Source organism: Erpetoichthys calabaricus, chromosome 12, assembly GCF_900747795.2.
Source record: "Erpetoichthys calabaricus chromosome 12, fErpCal1.3, whole genome shotgun sequence".
Taxonomy (NCBI): domain Eukaryota; kingdom Metazoa; phylum Chordata; class Cladistia; order Polypteriformes; family Polypteridae; genus Erpetoichthys; species Erpetoichthys calabaricus.
The window spans coordinates 52,105,088-52,126,622 of NC_041405.2; the positions used below are offsets into that span (position 1 = coordinate 52,105,088).

The 21,535-nt window shown below is 42.0% G+C and overlaps 1 protein-coding gene and 1 long non-coding RNA gene across 2 annotated transcripts in view; one reads left to right on the top strand and one right to left on the bottom strand.

The window, feature by feature from the left end:
• LOC127529776 (uncharacterized) overlaps positions 1 to 3,566 on the bottom strand; it is a 53,968-nt gene extending 50,402 nt beyond the window's left edge. The window contains exon 1 of the long non-coding RNA XR_007936390.1: positions 3,363 to 3,566. This is a non-coding gene — a long non-coding RNA (uncharacterized LOC127529776). The remainder of the gene's footprint in view (positions 1 to 3,362) is intronic.
• Positions 3,567 to 4,586: 1,020 nt separating this feature from the next.
• Positions 4,587 to 21,535, top strand: part of nalf2 (NALCN channel auxiliary factor 2) — a 138,430-nt gene continuing 121,481 nt past the window's right edge. The window contains exon 1 of the mRNA XM_028815513.2: positions 4,587 to 6,043. Coding sequence (XP_028671346.1) covers positions 5,369 to 6,043 — 675 coding nt within the window. The 5' untranslated portion in view covers positions 4,587 to 5,368. The remainder of the gene's footprint in view (positions 6,044 to 21,535) is intronic.

Below are 21,535 nucleotides of genomic sequence, written 5' to 3' on the forward strand. Positions count from 1 at the left end.
ATGCTGCAGACCTTCATTGGCTGGTAAGGTAAACTCCTTTCTGATGAGTCCAGATACCAGGTTTCATTTGAAGAGACCTATGGTGTGTTGTGCACTGCATTGTAGCACCTCTCCTCTGCCCATCTGGGATCAGGGAAAGGCTTAAGAAGCCAGTATATGAGTGGGCAGCCGCTCTTAGCTTGCACATGCAATGATGTGATTGCTGTTATAACGAATTGTTAGGCCATATGAAACACTGAGGGTTCAGCCAGTTACCTTTCTAATAATCCAGCCACCTCGTACAGCACCATCAGCAAATCGTCTGATCATCACTATTATGCCTCAAAATAAACGAATCATGGTTTTTACCCTGGCCACTGAACCACAATGCTTGCCAGTCTCATGTTTGCATCACAAATCATTTGTGCACTAATAAAAATGTAACTACTTACAGTTAACAAAATCACCACCATTCTCACTAGGCGCTCTTGTTGCAATATGAGAGCTGTCAATTGCATTATTACATTAGGAACTCCGCACACTGCTGCAAATTGCCTTTTTATGTGGGCATGTACAACCAGACCCATACTTAAACTGAATGTAGCACCACATCAGTCATTTACAGTAGGCATAATGAAGCAGATGTTGGCAGAGATATTCCTGACCTGTTGGCCAGTTCCTTTTGGTAGGTGCCTGTTGTCAGGAAGCCAACTGTTGTTAAAACCTGGACATGAACAGGAAGAGTCCAATTTTGGGCAGTCCATCTTTCTAATTCCCGGGCCAACTCAATGCATTGTTCCAAAAGAAGGTCTCTTGATCAAATCCAAATTGGCTTATAGGCCATCATCATCATGGACAAAAAAATCCAGGGAATCCCTTAAACCTCACTCCCTTCATATATGACCATTTGCCTAGTCTTCAAGCAGTGCCAAACAAGTCATGTCATGTAAACCTTATAGGCTATGAATTGGCTATAGGGCATGGGATTTACAGCTTTATGTTTACCCGTTGCTGCACTGGTTTCTAATTCTTACAAGCGAAAAGTAGTCAATATAAGCTGAAGAAAAAACAAACAAGTTCTTCAGCGCAAATACAGAACATTGGCCCTCTTAAAGGAAAACTAATGTGGAGTTTATCATTTTCATCACTTTTGAGGCATAATATGTTTGTCACATCAGCACTCATTAGAATAAATTTTTGGAGATATGAACTATTATGCGCATCAGTTGTGGCTGCATTTCCCTACTTAATCAAAGGTGTTGTTGTTTCCCAATTTCTCCAAAATGTTGTGTATAGATGGCTCAAAGTTGCCATAAATATATGCAAATTTTCCCAACAAGTTTTCCTTTATAAATGCTGACATTCACATGGAAACTGATGTACACACATTCCAAGCCTTTTTCAATTTTGCTTTTTCGTAGCTGCATTTTAGTTATGCTCCTAATAAACTAGATTGGCATGGAATGATCATATTCTTCACTGAATTTTCAATTATTAATCTCTACTTTTCTCTGATCACATGGTGCCACTACCATTTGATCAAAAAACAGTGAAGCTGCTTCTGATGCTCGAATGAAAGTGGATACCAAAACTTGCCATAAGGCCCACCGCATCGATTCCTCTAAGATGAAGCCAAAAGACATTAAGGAATGGCTTAAGAACATTTATGTTAGATAGAATGCCCACTTGCAGCTGGATGGTCTTTTGGCCTTGGAACCCCTGCAGATTTTATTTTTCTCTTGAGCTTAACTGGGGATTATTTTTCCATCATCCTGGCCTTATATTCTATATATAAGGACTTTCTTATCTTTGAATTATATATCTGTCTTATGTAAGTGTGAACTATTTATTTTTGCTATTTGTTCATTATTATCCTTATCTAATTACATTATTTCTTTGACTTTAACTATTTCTTTTACATCTTGTAAAACACTCTAAGCCGCATCCTGTGCATGATAATGTGTTATAGAAATAAATGTTGCTGTTCCTGTTGTTCCTCGTATAAATCTGACCCCAAGTTCCTGGAGCTGGTAGGCAGTTGTTCTAACCACCTCCATCCAGCATCCTCTAAACATAACATTCCCAAACCAGCTTAATCCTTTTCTGGGTCACAGGCTGCTCTCATACACATCCATGCTCACATTCCCACAAGGTCAGTTTGGAATTCCCTAATAGCCTAAGCTGCACACCTCTGGGGATTTGGGATGAAAGGCTATGTAGAGAAGGACAAAAGTTGCAAACTTCCTGCGGGCAATGCTAGGTGGGTAAACTGCAGTACCAACTATTTAAGTTGTTGGTGCTAAACACTGTTCCACTCCCTTAAACAGAGAGAATATCCAATAATTTCCTTCATTGTGTATATGTGGTACATGACATATTGATCAGTGCTGCCACCTCACAGATGCAGCATCCCGGGTTCAAATCCTGCCCCTGGTTGTTCTCTCTATCTGCAGGTGAGGTATCGCCAGTTCCACACTGGACCCTTCACAAACCTGATGAAGGCTATACAGCAAAAACATTGTGTCTCTAGCCTTGTTTTCTTTTTCTTTTTTTTTTTTAATTTACCTTTTATTTTATGTTGTTCCAATTTGCTTGCTTTATTGAACCGAATAACAGGTTTCAGTGTTGCTAATGCAACTACAAAGGTTTCTGTAATGACCAATCATCACTTAAACAAGACTAATTTGGGATACGCTAAGGGTGTTGACTAATAGGACACTGAAGGAATGGCTGCTGAAAATGGGGCTTTGCAGTCATACAGTATGTATATAAATAACAAATTAAAAATGAGACATTTCAAGCAGTAATAGCCATTAGCAACATGAATAACAAATACCAAAAACAGTAATGTCTCTGCTACATTTTTTAAATCAGTTTAATAATATCTTGATTAAAAAGGCATCACTTTGTCTCAAAAACATGAAAATTCGTAATGTGTTTCCAAACTTTAGACCTCTAGTGTATGTATGCTAGGAAGAGTAGGGAAACTCGCAATCTTGAAATTAAATAACAGTAAAGCCCTCTTTTGAGTATCTAAAGAGTGATCATTTGAAAGTACACATCTATCTATTGTGCATCTGTATATCTGTTGTATCTATCTATCAAAGTTATATATTTCTGCAGTATGTGTTAACACTGGAGAGGTAATTTTCAGCCTCTTTTGTCAATCAGACACTCACATGGTAATTAATATTTCAGTAGGATTTTTTGTAACTCTGAGTTTTATAAACTGAGGTCTTGAGTTTCCAATCACCAGAACTTTGTCTTTGAATAGTCGGAAGTAGCAATTGCAATAATAATAGTAGTAGTAGTAATAGTAGTAGATGTAATAATAATAACAACAATGAAATATGTACTACTGAACATATTTGAGGACTACTAACCATATTTGATGACTCCAGTAATAAAATGCCAACGACAATTCCATTTTTCTGGGGACCACAGCGCTGTCCGTTGCCCAGAGAATAGCCTTCACATGCTGGGAGACAAGGAGCTGTCCATCAGCACCACCAGCTGCTGCGTTGCCTTTCCTTTCATCTTGTCCAACATCCTCCAAACTCCTGCGGTTTCCATTCTGCCTGCCTGGTCTTCAAGTATCTGTAAGAGAGCAGGCAACATGCTAGATAATTACCTTTTCGAAATACAAAGCTGATTCAGCACAACTGACACAAGTGATTTTTTAAGCTTTCGAAAGAACAGGTAACAAGGCTTATAATAGAAATGTTATTGTTGAACATTCAATTTGCTCTTTTATTTTTCTGCCTGAGCTACACACATTTTCTTCTACATCCGAACGACATACGTTTGCCTAAGTGTACTGTAGGTGTGTGTACGAAAAAATAAATATATATCCATTTAACGAATCAGCTTAATCCACTATAACCTCGTAAGGAAGACGAACCTATAGCGACGGGTAGATAGCGGGAACCAGCCTTGGATAGAACAGAATAAAGAACACAAGCATATTTACTCTAACCTGGACAATTTAGAGCCGAAATGAGGAGTTACGTATAACAGTAACACGCGCACACCCACGTACACAGACAAAAACAAGCATATGTGTAAAGATACACTGTATGTGAACTGCCGTGGAGAAAACTGAAATTTGACAAGTGGACTCAGAAAACAAAGGAAAGGATATATTACATTTTAAATATAACCATCAAATGTTACATAAGCATTATTTGATGAAAATACTATATTTTGTCCTATAGCGCATATCGAATATAATTCATTTTATATGTCAGTTAGCCAAAAATAAGTAAGCAATGAATGCAGGTATTTTTTTCAAATTCTCATCATGTTGCAGTGGTCCCTAAAGAATATCACGCCTTAGTTGGTGATATATTTACAATGTGCCCGAGTACTTCTGTGTGACCGAGTGCGTCTGGGAGTGTGTCATCCAGCTCTGCAGAATGTGAAAGCCTGCTGCTTCATTTATTGTGTGATTAGTAGAAATGTTCCAAGACGGAAAATGTATCAAACCGATTTGACGAAGATAAAGTGTAAAAAATGAAATGACTGGATCCGTGTTCAAAAAAATTAGCTTTGCTATCTATCTATTTCTCTATCTATCTATAGGATTCCCACACGCATACATAATTACCACATATTGAATGCCAGCCCCCCACAAGCGGAAAAGCGGACATCAATAAAGTGAGATCGGCTCTTAACTAGACGTGACGGGCGCTGAGCAATCTGCTTCTGAAACGACACGAAAGGACAGACAGACTGACTGATGTCAGTCCCTCTTGTTGGCTGGGTGCCCCGGGCCGAGGGGGGTAGCCGAGAGAATGAATGAATGAAAGGGGCGGAGGGGTGTATGAATGGAGACGCTGTGAATGGGGAAGGGAGAGGAGCGGAGCGGCGCACAGCGCAGGCGCCCCCCGATCAATTTCTCAAGGTGTTCTCTGCAAAGCTGAAGATGGCGACAGACTGAAAGAGGGGCTCACAGCAGGGAGATCAGGATGGTCAGGAGCGGATTCAGCCTTTTGCATCAGAAGCGGAAGAAAAAATAAACTCAAGCGGCGGTGGCGGCGGCGGAGGAGGCAGCGGGGAGGATGAACATGGCCAGAGCGCGTTTCTGGAAGGGTTCCGCGTTTCCCGAGAGCAGCCGAGGGGGGTGTTGAGGAGGCTACATGGGATTCTGCGGCATCCTGAAAATATGGGTGTATAGGGATGATTTCGTTGGGATTTGTTTCACCGTTACAATGGCTCATCCTGAAATTTAGACGCAGAGGAGGGCAAAGGGGATCGATTTGCAATTTCCAGACGCCAGAGATGCTGCCCGGTACCATGCTGCGAAGGAGGTAGGTGACATTGTTTTGGGGGAAAAACAGGAGAGGAGAACAAACCCGCTGGAGACCGCTTTCGTCTCCCCCCCTAAAATATGATCAGGGGTGCTTGGATGTACCGAAGGAAAGATGATACCGTGTTAAAAATTTGTTGTGCACCCAAACAAAGCGACAAACCCTGCGCCGATTCCGAGAGGGCACAGAAATGGCGAATGTCTCTGGCATCGCTCTTATTTTTCACTGTCCTCCTGTCTGACCACCTCTGGCTGTGCGCTGGAGCCAAGCTGAGGTCCAAGGACCGGGGTTTTGGGAACGCCATGAGCAATGCGATGCGGCCCGAGCTAGCGCATCTCTCTCCCAGCAATCCGACCAAATCCGCGGCTCCAGGTCCTCATTGCACTGATGCTCAAGAGCTGGAGCCAGCCTGCACCAAACTGCATCTGCAGCCTCCGGCCTGGGGCTCTCAGTTCCCCTCGTCATCATCCGAAATCCTGCTGGCTTACTTTAGGAACCTCAGCCTTTCCTTCTGCGATGGCTACACCATCTCCGACCTGCTGGCGGGGATGTCCCGGCCGGAAAGTGTGGATTGCAGCCTCGAGAACCTGCTGTGGGACCTGAGCAGCTGCGGGGAGGTGTGCAGCCAGTGCGTGCAGGCGTACATGAGGCTGGACCAACATGCTCAGGAAAAATACGAGGAGTTCGAGCTCCTCTTTCTCAAGTACTTGCAGTCCGAGGGATATTCGGTGCGCTCCTCCATGGACGCCTGCAAGGTGAGTCCTTTTTCTCCTCTTCCATGCCTTCTTCTTCTATGATCTCATTCTAAGAAAATGCAGGACATTATGCTGTGGGTGTTGGATCTGGGAGCAGCTGGCCCAGCGATTCAGGTGGATGGCAAGAATTAGCCCATCATCACCAGTCTCTGAAGAGGTAGGCAGCAGTTTGGAAGGTGACAAGGCTTGGGGCACGTGGACAAAGAAGGCAACAGAGGCCTACTTATGGATGCCCTGGGATCTGGCTTACTGGTTTGCTGATTTGTTGGCAGTCTGAGCAAACTCCTGGTGTATCTAAAATCACATTACTACCAATTTAGCATCCTTGTCATGAGCCGGTGCATTGTGCACCAGGTAGGATTAGATACAGTAATATCATTATGCTGGTCAATAAAATCATGCAGAATGCCTAATATACACGCACACAGCAGTGGCGGCTAGGCCTTGGTCACAAAAAAAAAAAAGCCATTATAATGAGCAAGAGGCCTGCTGCTTTTATACTCTTAACATTCACCCATTTACATCAACAAATGACTGCCTAGAAGAACCACTGGAACGCAAGGACACATGCAACATGTAGTGGGTTTCCTGCAGCAGTTCAGTGAATATGAAGTTTGCAATGGTCTTTGTATTTCTTGGTTTGTGCTTAGAATATTCTGTTAATGTGACTGGGCTTAGCGTTTCTAAGAAAATGACAAGAAAAAGCATCTCACAATGCACTCTAACCATTATGCTTTTAACACAAAGCACATTCAGTGTTTAAGCAGATGAACATATATTACCTGTCTGCATGTGCATCCATGTGTGGGGGTTTGTTTGCCCAAGTGTCAGCTATTAATGTGTGTGTGTGTGTTTGTGTACAGTAGCTGAGCACTGTCTTCATTTGTTCTTGTTGTGTTTGTGTGTCTCAAAGTGTTTAGAAAGTAACCGTGTGCACGTGAGTAAGTGTGTTTGTACTCACTTGCTGGCCATGTTGAGCTGTAGCTTGAGGCAGCAACACCTGAAGCCGCAGTGATGGCCACATTCCACTTATGGAAGAGCACTCTGCAAACCTGACAAAGTATTTTGTAGATTGCTGGATAAGTCTAGCAGGCGGGAGAAAATGGGATACTTTAAAAATCATGGTTGTTTAAAGTGAATGTACAGCAAATAATTTATACTGAAATATACCAGTGCCCCAATTGTGAAACAAGTGAGCAGCTGATGACATCTGTGAGCCTGAATTACAGCTTGCAGCACTTTAAAGACTAATTTTTATTATGGATTTGTTTTATTATAGCAGGATAAATTCAAAGAACTCGATTAATGGCTGTGATCTAATTAACTACTTATTTAGCTCTGTATAATATCTGTTGTTCATTTCATGTCACTTCCATTACTGAAGTGCTTCTTTTTCTTCTTTAATCCTCCTTTCTCACGTTGTTGGTCATTTATCTGCTGGAGGCCTTTCATCTGTGTTTTCATGTTTGAAACGGCGGCTTCAGCTATAGCTGCTACTTCTTACAAATGCAAGAGCTCCGCTGGGATTTGGTAGGCCATTGCCAGGGAGGGCTAGTCTCTAAACAGACAAACATCCATCTTATCTTAAATACCAGATCTCTCTGGTTAGGAATATATGAGGGATTTATTAGACTCTACAAGGCAGGCAACTATCTTTCATGACGCAGAAGTCAGCTCCAGTTAGATTTCCCTTTACTAAGTGCTCAACCCACTTCCTAGTGTGGTCTATGCCACTCTGAGGGCACTGTCGTTGTCCGAGATTCCAACCTCTTACCAGCTATGTCTACCCCCTTGGTTACCCTCTGTAGAAATACAGGAATCCCACTGGATTATATTGGACTTTCAAGCAAGGCCCTTGCCCCATGTGATGCTAAGAACAGCTCCAGGGATATCTTCTTTTCCAAATGCCAAGGTCTGTATGGGATCTTCTACCCTGGAGTCTATGGACATATATCAGGTAGACCTACCTTTCAGAGTAGATCTTAGTCCTCATTTACATCTTAACACCTATCCAGACCTTGTCTTACACCATTGATGTATCTTTAGTTTTAATATGCTGGGAAACTTTCAAGGCTCTATACCACCCTTATGTTTCATGAACACACTATATCCGTGCACTGGATGTCACTTTATGGTGAATGTCAAAGGGTTGCAGCTTTCTGTAACTTTCATCTTCTACTTTTAACAGGAATGTGGGCATGGATTTCTGATCATTTTTAAATGGTCGCAGCTTTGACCCAACTACATCGAAACTGGTGGGTCTAATTGTAGTCTGTACCCATTCAAAAACCCACATCACGTGTCAGTTTGTCACTGCAGCAGGTTCATACAAGGCAGGTATTTATTTGGTTTTGGCATAGCAAGAGGTAAAGACAGGGAGAAGTCCTCTTCATATTTTTTGAGATAAAATGGAGATCACTGTGATAAATGACTAAATGTTGCAGATTTTGAAAGTGGACATGGATTTTAGCCCATGTAAACGGAGTTTAGCTGTCTGCACTCGTTGTTCTGAGTGTGCCATAATGGCTGGTTAAGACTGTAAGAATTCTTTCAGGAATCAATAGTATTTTGATATGCCTCATGCCTTTTAATTAATTTAATTTGTAAATAAACTGTTTTAAAAACTGTGGGAGACATGTCTTTTATGCACCTTGGGGATATTTTGCCCCATTTCTGCACAGGTCTCTCTTAATAGATTCATGGAAGCTGTGCTGGGCTTTAGTGTGCTCAAGCAAGGTCACATACCCATGAGACTTGGAGACCACCTACAGTTAGACACCCTCTTTATAAATGAAAAAGACATTTCTGGGATGTTTGTCTTGTGTATATGGACAGATACCAAATAGTTGTACCCTTCTTAGTGGGCTCTGATTCTCTTAGAGGTCTTAACTACTGACTTGGCCATGTCTTACAACTGTGGTGTACATTTGGTTTTAGGTTTGTGAAAAAACAACAACATTCAGAGCCCTTACAACACTTCAGTGTTTTCACCACACTGAATCCATGCACTTGAGGTCATTTTATGATACATTTATAACCGGCACAGCTTTATGTGTTAATTGTCCTTTAATACCAACATTAAAGTGGAATCTGGTTGAGACTTTATGTTTACCTTTTACTGTGGGTGTCACAACTGTCATTATGGATTGTCATTTCTACCCAGGTCTCCCTTCCTGAGTTTTAATATACTTTTAATGTAAAATAATGTACTGGCCATTTCAGATCAGATTTCTTTCTTTTGAAAATGCCAATGCCCAGATCTTCCCATTAATGTGAAATATGCAATGCGTTTGCAGACTTGTCCAAACAAGTGTCCCCTTACTTAGATATGGTGATCTCAGATGGAAATTGGTGGGAAGAACAAGCATGGACTGAGAGGTGAAGAGATGAATTGGCAAGGTGAAAGGAGGGTTGAGCAAGCTAAATGAATCAGAATAGCCAGGGAATGAAACCAATGCATGAAAAATAAAAATTTAGTCAAAAGAGAGAGAAAGACATGCAACCATATCAACATTTCCTTTCCGTAACTATAATGAATCTCATGTAATGTGTAATATATGTACCTTGGATGCAGAACAATGCTCGCCGCCATCTTAAATACAACTAACCGCAGGATGTCACACGTAATGTTACATCAAACCAACTGCATGGCAGCAGAGCCATTGTCAAAAATAAAATGGCCAGAGCAATTAAACAAAGTTACTAAATGGTGTTGCATGAGAACAATACAAAAATAATACTGATTTCAATAATGATAATCATAACATTGTACATAACAAAACAATGTTCAGAAAGTTCATTTCATAACATTAGGGGGTTCAGTCAATACTGGGCACCTCAAACTTTTAAACCTATTATTTTATGTCTTGCACTACATATCTAGCCAGGCGATCTTTGTTAGAATTATGGAGATCCTATTGGGATGCATTTGCTTTTACAAGTTATGTACCGGTGCCATGGTATATCAAAAACACCTTCATTCAACTGCCTTCTTTTAAAAAAGCCAAGGATTCTCTGGAACCTTCTTTTGTAGGTTTTATTAACTAGTTACCTGGTAGCGTGGATGTGCTGAAGGTTTCAAGACCTGTTATTGGGTGTCCTGCACTGCATCTCTACCATGACCTCCCATATTAGAAATAGATGGGTACCTTTGGGCTTTACTAGCAGGGTCATAGCTCCATTACTACTCAACCACTAGTGAGAATGTCCTTTTGCAGAATCCTAAGACCTCTTGGGGAACTCCTTTCCCTGGGTGTCTAGTTAGAGTTTACGCTTTTAAGTAAAAGGCAGAGGTTCCAGTCTATTTCTTCTTCGACTTTAGTAACATTTTTCTTTTAACATGATGCATGGCCATTTGGTAGCCTTGTCTCTTCTTCTCACACCTAAGAGGAACTGCTGCAGGGCTTCAGTTGTTGTGAACATTGAGGGCTCCACTGAGTTTTTCTCCCTCACAATTTGTAAGCCATACCAATAAAGCTTACCTAGTAAATAGATTCTGATTCTACCATGGGAGTTATCTGCCAAATGACCCCCTTGCTTGGGTAGCAGTAATAAATCAGATATTAAGATGTTATCTATCATTTGTAAAAATTCATTCAAAATTGATAACTGTTATTTAATGCCCTTGTCTAAGTCATTTAAAGACTGGTCATGCAGGTTTGGTTGGTATCCCAAGATAAGGAGGGGTAGCAACAAATAAACAGTGAGATGACGTTTAGTTTGACTTCATAATGCACAATGCTTGTATTTCCACCATTCTTTGATTTATACCAACATTCACTGGAAGCCTAAGACTGAATCATTGCTTTAATCTGTAAAATATTTTTTCCTAACAATTCCCAGAAGACCAAGAGGATTTCACTCGGGGGTGCGGTGATTTCCAGTGAGCGTCTTGCAGAGAACTCAAATGTCAGGCTGCTGGCAAGTGTCATACACCTCCCGCTTTGATCTGGAGTGAACTTTACACCTCTGTGTGCAGATCAAGGCCTTTGGCTTCCTGCAAGTTGAGCTGCTGATGGAAATAGCCGTCCTCCTACAGCAATGAGGCCACCATCTGGGCATAGTTTAGTGTTTTCCATTAGTCATAGGGGAGCGGGCCCTGGTTAAATATGCTGGGGCATCCTCACCTCAAACCCCCTCATGATTATCTGGCTTGGGACTGTCAAAGGAGGAGCCACACGTTTGTATGGTTTTTTTTATTTATAGTGAACCTCATTTCAAGGTGTTTTTATAAGAACGATAAAATTGTCCTATGAGGACAGTATGGTGATGCAGTAGTTTGTGCCCTGACCTGCACTGAGCCCCTGCTTCATGTAGTGTCTGTTGTTCTCCCTTAACTATATTTCCTGTGTTGTGCTCAGTTTATGTAGGCTTCAGGTCCCTGTAAATACAGGAAAGTGGGTTTGGAAAATGAATGAGTTATTTGATTTGCTCTTATTCCCAATGCTGGGATTGAGCCCATTATCTTTACCACTATGCCAAGGGAGAACACAACTTTGGAGAAGCCATACTGTATGTCAGGCTTCACCCGGCCACTCACTGTCACTTTTATAGATGCTTTTTAAATATAAATGTAAATAAAAATTGCCACCTGCTCACTTATTTTCATTATTCATTCAAAAGATTAAATTATCAAAGGATTATTCATTTTTTTATAGTGCCTTTCATTGTAAGTAGTGTGACAGAGCACTTAAGAAAGAACTCAAGAATAATATTAGTGGAAAAAGAAACTGATGTGTCATTGGTGATAGAATCTTCTTCTTTATCATCTTTCAGCAACTCCTGTTAGGGGTCACCACAGCAGATCATCTGTGTCCACATCTTCCTGTCTTCTTCATCATGTTCTGTTACACCCATCACCTGCATGTCCTCTCTCAGCACATCCATAAGCCTTCTCTTAGACCTTTCTCTTTTCCTCTTGCCTGGCAGCTCCATCTTTAACATCCTTCTCCCAATATACCCAGCATCTCTCCACTGCACATGTCCAAACCAATGCAATCTCACCTCTCTCGCCTCCAAACCGTCCAACCTGAGCTGACCCTCTAATGTACTTGTTCCTAATCCTGCTCATCCTCGTCACACATAATGCAAATCTTAGTATCTTTAACTCTGCCATCTCCAGTTATGTCTTCTGCTTTCTGGTCAGTGCCACCTTCTCCAACCCATATAACATAGCTGGTCTCACTACCATCCTGTAGACCTTCCCTTTCACTCTTGCTGATACCCGTCTGTCACAAATCACTCCTGGCACTCTTCTCCACCCACTTTACCATGCCTGCACTCTCTTCATCACCTCAGTTCTGCACTCAATGGAAGCAGAAACCCATTGAACCCAGAGAGCATTGAGAATACTTCAACATCATCCATAAAACAATGCTGTTTCACGCTGGCTTGGGCCAAGTGCAGTGTTTGAATGTTTTCTTTGTTTTTCTGATTGAAGCCATGATATGCCCATGTTTTTTTACAGTCATCCTTAAAGAATGACACTTACTAAGGACAGAGTTTTAAAAATGACAATGTGTTGTGGGTTTTAGTTTTGTAAGAATTTAAGCCAAGTAGAGTGGAATGGGTTAGCTGGACTGGCAATGCTAAACACGTGTTTATTCCCTCTGCAGTGAACTGGAACCCCATCCAGGGACTGTTGCTATCTTGTGCCTGATGATGGCTGGGATAGACTCTGGGTTTTGTGTGACCCTGTTCTGCATACGAAAATGGGTGGATGAATGGATGGATGTGTATTTTATTGGTCTCAAGTTCTTGTTAACAATGGAAATAGAGTAGATGTTGCTAGCATCAGGCACAACCACATATTCTGCAACTCCTCATTAAAGCATTGTTTAGAGGAAGTTGCCTCTTTTAAAAAAAATAATGCAGAAATGTTTAAAAAATTAAAAAATACGGTTTAACAGGAAGGACAACTCTCAATCAAGTAGATGTCAAGTCCCTGGAAAACACCCCATTCCAGAAGCTGCTGTTAGATTGATTGACCAGAGACCCTCCATTGGCTTAGTGTTAGTGAAATTGCCAGCCATGGCTGTCTCATGACTGTTGTTGCCAGAATAGACTCTGTCACCCTAGCCATGAAAAGAAAGTTAAACAGGAAATGGATGGAGGGAAACACCCTGCACATCTGCTGCAGTCATTTTCTGCCCTTCATATTCCTGTTGTCTTGCGGCAACACGCTATTAGCGCCTGCTTCCAACCTCTCTTTGTCAAAGCAGAGAGCAGGGGGTGAATCTGAGGCAGTTCAAGCACACTCATTTTTCTCTTTTGACACATGTCAGGGTTGTCCAAATGTTGAAAACCAACATAACAATTAATTAATCTTTTATACAGTACATTTCAAAGTGAAAAAGTCCAATGCAAAATAAATAAATAAATGAAACAACAAATCCAGCTCATTGGCTCAAATGACTATCTTCACACACTGATCACTCTTGTTGATGGCACCTCTAAGCATCCATCCATCCATTTTCCAACCCGCTGAATCTGAACACAGGGTCACGGGGGTCCGCTGGAGCCAATCCCAGCCAACACAGGAACCAATCCCGGGCAGGGTGCCAACCCACCGCAGGACACACACAAACACCAAGCACACACTAGGGCCAATTTAGAATCGCCAATCCACCTAACCTGCATGTCTTTGGACTGTGGGAGGAAACTGGAGCGCCCGGAGGAAACCCACGCAAACTCCACGCAAGGAGGACCCGGGAAGCGAACCCGGGTCTCCTAACTGCGAGGCAGCAGCACTACCAATGCGCCACCATGCCGCCCTCACCTCTAAGCACTGTGGTCCAAATTTCTAAATTATAAAACAAAACTAACAGTGGTGCTCACCTGACAGAGCTAATCAGGGCATAGCAGGAGACTCAAGAGGGATCGCTGAGTGGACATGTCAGATCTTCTTGCTGGTGACTGGTTGATTTCCTCGCTTGCTCATAAATGGCTGGAAATTACAAAAAAAAAATGTCAATGAATATGGTAGTTATTTTTTGTTTTTATATGTTTTATAGATTATATTGAAAAAATACAACTACAAGTCAGTCCATTTTTATTCACAGATACTTTCAAAAGTAAAGTTTCAGTTCCATAGTTGGCAAGATCTTTCTTCATGTTAACTGTAAAATGACAGCTGGCCAAATGATAATGGAGTTTGTAGAGTCACAAACATTTGTAAGTTTCTGTGAACCATTTTTGTTCGAAATAGGATTTTAGCATTTCAGCATTGTAATGCGTGCCAGAGTTGAGCATGATTGGCTGTCTTATGCCTGCCAGAGATGCACAGACAGGGCACACAGAAAGACAGGCAGACGGGCAAACTCTCACACATGCATCCCATCTGAGATAGCTGACTACCATTCACGGGTTCTAAAATGTGAACCTCCATTGAAAACTCAAAGTCAGACTTTTCTGACCCCATTACAATTTTTTCTCTTGTAGTTGCAATGGGCCAGTTAATAAGATTAGGTGGAAAAACACAAACTGAAACAAAAACCACTCAGGTTATGGCACCATTTCTGCAGTAAGCACCATTGCAAAGTTCTTCCTAGCTTCTATTTGGCGACAGGATTTTATTCCAACCAGTTTCTTATATTTAAGTATATCTTATTATTAATTGAATTCCTTCTTTAACTAAAGCTCAGTTCTGTCAGAATTAACAATAATGAAAAATTTACAACATAAGAACATAAGAAATTTATCAAATGAGTCCTTTCAGTCCATCAATAGCTATGCTGTCCCAATATTTTGACCTGGTACTTCTCAAAGGTTATTTATTAAGCTTTCTGCTTCGACTACATGCTTCAGTAGTTTGTTCCAGATTCTCACAAGTCTTTGCATAAAGAAGTGCTTCCCGGTTTCACTCCCAAACACTGCTCTCCTTAATTTCTAAATTTTACCTTTACTTCTGCCAGGAGTTTGGCCATTTCAGCCTTTTTTGCTTTGTCTTAATTTACTTCCTTGTTAACAGTTTTCACTACATTAGTCAACTGCTTACCCAGTTCCAGGTCACAATATATTTACCAGCAGGACAGGTCAGATCAGGTTGGGGAGCATGCACTGGGACAGCGTGTTGCTGCACCCACCACATGATGAAACAGCTCAGGATTCTGGTTGGCAACCGTCCAGGCAGAAACGCGGTCCAGTCCTACCCTCAATGGCCATCTATCTGCTGTAGCCTGGTGTTACGTGTGTGTCCCCTTGGCCTGGTCCAGCCGCTTGGGGCACAAACCATTAACCATCCCTGGGCAGAGGTCCAGTTTGAACTTATAGTGAAACAAATTAATGTTACCAGTTAACTCATTCAGTGAGTGTGAACACACAAGGCAGGTTAATCGTACCCAGAATTATGAACCTTTGTTGTTTCTTGAAATTAACCAGAAGGCAATTAACCGAAGGTTGCACATGACAAGCTAATCAGCCAAATTGGTGCCATTTTCATTGGGTATGTATGTTAATCATTAAGGAGTTTCTTTAAAAGCTATACTTTTAAAACAATCAGAGAGAAAAAAGTTGAAGGGTTGAGATTTAATCCACTTCAATCTATTTGGCTGATTTTCCCAGAAAATTAAAATTGAGGTTTGGTGGACTTTTCAGCACAACACACTGGTAACGTGAACATAGTAACAAATTGTTATACTGTATTCCCTAATTTATGTTAGGAATTTGTGTGAGACCTAAAGCCTCAGATGCCTTTCAGGAGTGGACGTGAACGGCCCTGATATAAAACAGTACAAGCACTTGCTGGTGGAGGGGCTTGTCCAGGATCACACAGCGACACGGTGGCATAGATTGACCCCAATGTGCTATGGTGTCTTGGGTGGGGGGGGGTTCGGGGGGGTGCTACACTACATGTCAGCTACTGAAAGCCAATCAAAAGACTCACAATTAAGGAATTCAGTAACAGACATCTCTTGGCACCTGATGAACTGTTAATAAGCATTGCTGGCTCTGCTGCCCTGCTGAAGCGTAGAAGGCCAGTGTCCAAGGGGAATGCTTTAGATAGGTTTCTTCATGATCCCCCCACTTACATGAACAGCATAAAAATACAGGAAGAGAGCCAAACAAAGAGTGAGATGCAGGAAAAGAAGACGCCAAGATTCCTGTTAGGAATGCTTTGTCACTAGACTGTTGCATCATAATTTACTGTATGTCTGGCCCATCCTCTTGCTTTAAGAAGTTTTCAAAATGTCGGCAGTTTGTAGCCCTTTTTTTCAATTTTCAGCTATTAAATTGTCAATATTTGGGGTAATTATCTCCTGTTATGGCCGTGGATCTCAGACACCTACGGCTTTCTGTGCTTTCCCCTGTGAGTTTGATGCATTTCCCCGAGTGCCGCGCTGAGCAAAGCCATGGATCGTGGGAGCTCTTGCACACATTTCAGCTAGCAACATATGTTTAAACCTGGGTGTCATCTGCCTACATCGCTGCCATTGAAACACGGCTCTGCAGAATTGCACCGACAGATGTCCAGTGTTGAAAGTATTCCCATTGAATTAGTACATTTTTTTTTTTATGTCAGGAAAAGAAGGCACAGAATTAGTATGGGACACAATTGTAACGCTCAGCACAAAAAAAGTCTCATCCAGTTGTGTGCCATGTGCTGATGAACAGCCCTGGTAAGCATCCCCCCCTCGTCAGACTGCAGGGGTCAATTCAGACTTACCTGCCAGCTTCTCCCCTTCATGTGAGTACAGTAAGTCAAACGCAAGTAAGGCAAAGGTCACAGGTCGACTTCTTTCATTGTCTGTTTGGAGATTAAACTGCCATATTGTGAATCATTGTTATACCTACAAACAAGCAGATGCTTCTTGCAAAGGCATAATTATGCTCTGTTCTTATGGGGGGGAAAATAATTAAACCATAAATTGAAACTCCATTGCTGCATGTTCATCTATCACACTCCTGTGCTGAGCTGAAAGTGGATGTTAGGCCGGTCGCTGCTCTTTAATCCCATTGCCAAGGTCAGGGCCACTGGCACGCAGCATCAGAGCACAGAGCCTGACTTGCTGAGACTTTTCCGTCGCACCGCCGGATGGATGTGAAGAAGGAAGCACAAGACTGACTGATTTGGCTTAGCACCGTGACTTTTTTTTTTTTTTCTTTTCTGTGTTATGTGAATTTAGTTCTGTCACTATGGCAACCCTCCTGTTAAGAAGGAGGTATGTTTTGTAATCTGTAGTTTAGTGTTACGCAGCCGCCCACACTGTGATCAAGAAAGAATGAAAGCAATCTTCCCAAAGTCAGGAGCAATGGCGCTCGGAGTTTAAATGCTCTGATTATCCATTCCTCGTGGTTTCTGCGCTCAGAGATGAACAAATCATATGTGGGATCAATGCCCACTGTTAGAAAAAAAAATGTGAAACATAAAGGTGATTTGATGGTTGTGAGCTGTGCTGAAGTTGCGTCTGTCCCTCAGCCACTCCCAGACTTTGGAGAATGGGCATTACGTAAAAAAGACGAGCACCCCAATGTGCTCTAAAGGGATGGGATGGCTACTGACTTTGATTAAATATAGTGCCTCCCATGGGAACAAAGCACCCTACATCCTAAGGCATACCTTATGACATTTCTTTAAAAATGTAGGCAATAGAAGGCCCATTGAGGCTAATATTCTCAAAGTGTAATATTGCTTCTGCACTGGGCAGAACTGTAAGTCTATCTTCCTCTTTTTAACAAATTTGAAATTTGACATACATAGGAAGGATCAGATATGCAGGGCAGGGAAGCAGGGAGATGTGGGCCCCGAGAGCTACAAGAGAGGTGCCTTTTCTGGAACACGGTGCCAATCGGGAGCTGCCCTTTGGAAAGAGCAGGGTGGAGGAGGCACAGTTCAAAAACTGTGCAATTATCATTTCATGCACTTGTGCTCACACCTTCCGTTCATCCACTTCTCACTTGCTTTTATGTTTGCCCTGTCGAGTTTTGGGTTATTGAAACAGAAACCTTCCCTATAATCGTGTTTACTCCTGAACACCCATTGCATTGTACCCGTTTGACTTTGGTAGATCACTGATACTGTGAGGTGTTGCAAGCGCTCCTTATTTTTTTCTATATTCATATCATTATAACCTACATAAAATATCTCAATATCTCATATTCATGGTAATGGAGGTCTGGGTTCTTTTTATTTATTGACTTATTTGGCTGACACATTTACTAGGGTGACTTACATCATTTGAGATGCTGTTGATTTTTTTTTTTTTGTTTTTCCCGTTGGAGCACAGACATGTGAAATGACTGACTCATGGTCACAGAGTGTCAGGAGCAGGACTTGAGCTAACAACTTCAGGGTTTGAAGTCCAACGCCTTAGCAACTACTCCACACTGCCTGGATAATATGCTGATAGCACAGAGTGTAGGGTAGAAATTAGCACTGGATGGGGCACCACTTCATAGTAGGATCCATTTAACCCAACACACACACACACTCACTCCGTTTGCAGCTGCCAGTCAAGCACACATCTTTGGGGATGTGGGAAGAATAAAAATCCGCACAGACACAGGGAAAATGTTCAGTTTTCACAATGACTGGATCTGGGAGACCATAGATTGCTTCACCCCGCTGACTTCATTATGAGCTGTTATTGATTTTTCTGTTTTTTTAATGATATTATTTTACCAGTTTTCATTGTATTGGAAGCCCTTTCAGTTGTGTGACAGGGATAAAGCCTCATGGTGGAGTGAAAGGGAGAGGCAGGTGAGGTGCAGACCACACTGACATGTACTTAATGATAAGGTAATTTCAGACAGATCTGTGAGGTGTACAGTACGTTTTTCTGGTCACAGACTTGTTAGTGATACTTGGTGTTGGGGGGCATGCCACAGACACATTAGTGATACTTGGTGAAGAGTCTATAGCATGTTTGTGCCTCCCGCACCCCTGCTGAGAAGCAAATTGTGAACCACAGTGAAGGAACAGGCTTGAGATTTTATTGAATGAGGCATCATAAAGTTCCTGGCAACAGTGAGGCCCACTAGATGTTGACCCTGACAGGAAAACACAAGACACCACCATTAGCCCCCTGTCTGACCCTAACTGAGCCATTCACTCAGCTGGTCTGCCCTCCTGTTGTTAAAATTCATTTTACGCATTGCCATGAACATTTAATTTTCTGCAAAATGGTAGTTCATGTAAGTGGCTGATGTTCTGGTCATACCACCTTATTAAGATCAGCTGCATTAACTTCCAAACAGATAGGCTAGGCCGGTGGTGAAGTGGACAACAAAGAGTTGTAGGATTTGTGTACCACCATTGATCTGCACAGCAGGTCACACTTTCTTTTGAAGGCCACACTCTCCATTTATAACATGTAATGTACTTTGAGGTAATGTTAACCAGGTTAGAAATAACAAAAAACTTGAACTGGTTTGTATAAACCAAAGGATATTATTAGCTTATGCTGTTTCTTGCTATTTTATCCATCCATCCATCCATCCATCCATTGTCTCCCGCTTATCCGAGGTCGGGTCGCGGGGGCAGCAGCTTGAGCAGAGATGCCCAGAATTCCCTCTCCCCAGCCACTTCTTCTAGCTCTTCCGGGAGAATCCCAAGGCGTTCCCAGGCCAGCCGAGAGACATAGTCCCTCCAACGTGTCCTGGGTCTTCCCCGGGGCCTCCTCCCGGTTAGATGTGCCCGGAACACCTCTCCAGGGAGGCGTCCAGGAGGCATTCTGATCAGATGCCCAAGCCACCTCATCTGACTCCTCTCGATACGGAGGAGCAGCGGCTCTACTCTGAGCCCCTCCTGGATGACTGAGCTTCTCACCCTATCTTTAAGGGAAAGCCCAGACACCCTGCGGAGGAAACTCATTTCAGCCGCTTGTATTCGCGATCTCGTTCTTTCGGTCACTACCCATAGCTCATGACCATAGGTGAGGGTATTGCTATTTTATATTTCTTTAAATCGGTCACATACATCTTGTTTACATTGCGTCACAACAAAGCATTTATTAGAGATCCCAGAACAATATTTTCATCTCTATCAGCAAGGCATGAATTAATTAAAATGGTGCTGCCTGTCAGACACATACATCTGCAGTTCAGTGCCACATACATACAGTACATACTCAAGGTTTTCTGTTGTCACCTGGTGGCCCAGCGCTCTGTTTTTAGTGCCCTCATGTCTGCTAGGTGTGAATCTTACTTTTAACATAATTTGCTTTGGAATTCTTTATATTTTGCATTCCAGAATAAGTGGAGGAGTAAAGACATGGCGTTTATTGAACCTGTACTGAAAAAGGTGTAATTTTCAACTGCTTCTGTACAAAGCCTTTCAAGACCTTATAGGGGTCCCACTGAAATGAGCCGAGACCTTTCTTATATTGTTACTGTTGTTTGCCATTTGCAACTTTGTTTTAGCAGTGCTTCACATTGCTAGCCATATTGAAAAGGCTCATCTCTAGTTAAAAAAGAGAATAAAAAAAATCAGTACTCTATTTTTTTATGAATGGAACAATAGCTAGTGGTGTTGCTTCACAGTTTGAGAGTCCTGAGCTCAAATCCCAGCCTGATCATTGTCTGCATGCTGTTTACATGTCTTCCCCTTGACTATGTGAGATGTTTTTCTTGGTACGCTGGTTTCTCCTCCCCTATCGCAAACATGTGCATTTTAGTTTAACTTGGCATGAGGGATGTCTGCAGTCGATGATTCTTGTTTTGTACCTGATCCTTCTAAGATAAGATATAGTCCCTCTCAACCTGAAATCCATTAAAAAGATTTGATAATGGATCCAAAAGCGTTGTCTTGTTTGTTTTCTAAAGCTCATAGTAAGGGTGTGCTCTGTGCAGGGCGCTATTAGACATATATAAATTAAAGATCTGTGTGTGTGTGTGTGTGTGTGTGAGTATGGAGCAGTCTGCTCTGCTCACACTGAACCATACCCACTAGATGGTGCATGCATGCACCTCACTTCTTACTACAAAAGACCTGTGTGCAGCAAACGCCACCGCGCAACAACAACGTCGTGCTAATGACACCAATGACACAACATCGAAATGAAGCAATCGGCTCAACAACGTGCAAGTGAAACACCTCAGCAATGAAGGGTAAGGGTTGAAGTTTTCACTAAAAACATTGTCTATTTGGAGATATTTTCTCGAGACAAAGATTAAAAGGACTCATATGCCAGCAATATGGCTAAGATATGATACCACCAGTGGGGCAGCAAGCACAGGAGGGTCCACATCCTCTGCACTGGGTAAAAGAATTAGCCGACGCCTCTCCAAGTTCACGAATATAGTAAAACTGCTAGGGCAGGGGTTCTTAACCTCAGGTCCGTGGACCCCTAGGGGCTCCATGGATCAATTTCATGAGGGTCAGATAAAAATTTTTAAAAAATTATATTCACTGTACAGCCTGGTACTGTTAATTTAGAGTAGATGTAGTAGTAGTAGTAATAGTAGTAGAAAACGTAGTAGTAGTAGATCTGTTTTAATTTGCACAAGAGGATTGTATTTCATAATTATAATGAGTGGCCATTACTTTTTGCATAA